The sequence below is a fragment of the Penaeus vannamei genome, chromosome 22, assembly GCF_042767895.1.
Source record: "Penaeus vannamei isolate JL-2024 chromosome 22, ASM4276789v1, whole genome shotgun sequence".
Classification (NCBI taxonomy): domain Eukaryota; kingdom Metazoa; phylum Arthropoda; class Malacostraca; order Decapoda; family Penaeidae; genus Penaeus; species Penaeus vannamei.
Window position 1 is genome coordinate 25,137,671 of NC_091570.1, and position 1,904 is coordinate 25,139,574.

The 1,904-nt window shown below is 35.7% G+C and overlaps 1 protein-coding gene across 2 annotated transcripts in view; it reads right to left on the minus strand.

The window, feature by feature from the left end:
- Positions 1-310: 310 nt before the first annotated feature.
- The window catches only part of Sps1 (inactive selenide, water dikinase), a 49,533-nt gene continuing 47,939 nt past the window's right edge, over positions 311-1,904 (minus strand). For both annotated transcript variants that reach the window (XM_070136765.1, XM_070136764.1), the window contains one exon: positions 311-1,373. In XM_070136765.1, the coding sequence (XP_069992866.1) occupies positions 1,167-1,373 (207 nt within the window). In that variant the 3' untranslated portion in view covers positions 311-1,166. The remainder of the gene's footprint in view (positions 1,374-1,904) is intronic.

Here is a 1,904-nt window from a genome sequence, read left to right on the forward strand (position 1 = left end):
CACTAAAGTCAAGTTCCCACTTAGCTATGATATGTTTGTGTGAAACCACTAAAATTCCTTTAATGCAATGTGCTCCTTACATCCGATATTATAACTGGGAAGACATTACTCAAAAAAAGATAAATTTATTTGTTCAACAATGGCCTACTTTGTGAACACACAAATATGTACAAAATGAATAAGCAAAAATCAGTTTTCAATAATGAAGGGTAGAAAATATCTTGCAATATCCTTCACATGCTTCAGGTGTCTCAAAAAGTACTTGTTGCCGCTATAACAATCAAAGGTAAGAGTAGAAAAAAAGAAAAAGTGTAAGTGAAAAAATTTATTAAATCCCAAGGCCAAGCAAGACAAATGGCAGCAGGAACAGGGGAAATCACAGAACGTCCAGCCACTCACTGTTAAGGCAACTTTGGTGAATGGCCTTCATATGGTGCTCTCCCAGCTGCTCCTGATGCCTTCTGTCTCAGTCCCAAAGATCCAGTGGTACACACAACCCCATCACATTGTAACGGTTTTCTTTTACATTTCCCAGGAAGTTCTTAAGAATCATTAAATAATCCATGTCCTTTGACTGGTTTAATACAAGATTCTTAGAGAATTGAGCAAATGCCCATTGCTTGCACTTCAGCAACCGCAATTTTGAGCCTTGGTAACAAAAAAAGAGGAATGTCGTTGTCTGGTTATAAGCACACTGAAAATGTTTATTGTACCTCTTACAACAATCAAATAAATTTTTAAAAAGTTATTTCCATAAAAAGGGAAAAAACTTTGAGAATGGGGAAAAAAAAAAGGATTCTCCTATAAAAAAAAAAAAAAAAAGGAAAAATGCTTAGCAATATACAATATATGAAATCAAACAAAACAACGGTAAATTTAAAGCACTGAAAATTATTCTTAAATAATTTTCATGAACAATGGCCATTAAATAAAATCAAAAGGTAACTGACTCAGGCCTACTTTGATAAGCACAAAAAGGGTTTTACTTCAACAACTATAGTGGTGATGCAAGTTGAAATATATAAAAATGGAAACCATGGATTGATCACAATGTATTCTATATATAAATGTGAAAATTACTGAATGAGTACATCATAACTATATCCATCCATTGTCACATGTGCGATATGAAGATGATCTCTCAGCAACTTCCAAGTGGGATTTCCCTACCAAAGTTCCCCATCTTTTTCTTTCGCCGGAACTTCAATAACCCGCGGCTTGTCAATAATGCGAGCTGTTCGATTTCCTTTCTCTACAATGCCGATAATCCATGCTTGATATCCTTCTTGTTTCTCAATGTCCTTGCAATACGCTGCAGCCTGTTCACGGGGCAGACAAATCAAGAGGCCTCCAGAGGTTTCTGCACTCAATCCCTGTGAGGAAAATACATGATTCATAATACCTATTTCTAAAAGCTGGTTAAGCACATTTCAAATCAAAATATATTTTTTTTTTCTCTTATCTCTCTAACTGTAGCCTAACTGTAAGGCTAAAAATAAAAGGATATACTTAAAATTCCAGCAAAATGCAACAGACAATTATAACCATTATTCCTCCTTAATATGGACCAGAAAACTGTTGATTAACAATCTGACAAACAATGATACCCAATATCATAAAAGGGTGTAAAAGGAAGGATGGAGGGAAGGAGGGGGGGGGGGGGGTTGAGTTTGAGATGGAAGGGTAACTACTATCATGCATTCCATGTTTAATATGATGCTCTTCAAACTCAATGCCACAGGGAAAATGTAGAGCTCACTTTAGTTTTGTTTTGTGAAATGACTTCACATGCGCTCAGTCAGCAAGGAGACAATCAGTACACCATGTTACCTCACCTGATTTCACCTTTCCTTTAGTTTTCACAGAAAAATGTATCTTTACTGATGCTATCAATATCAATACTG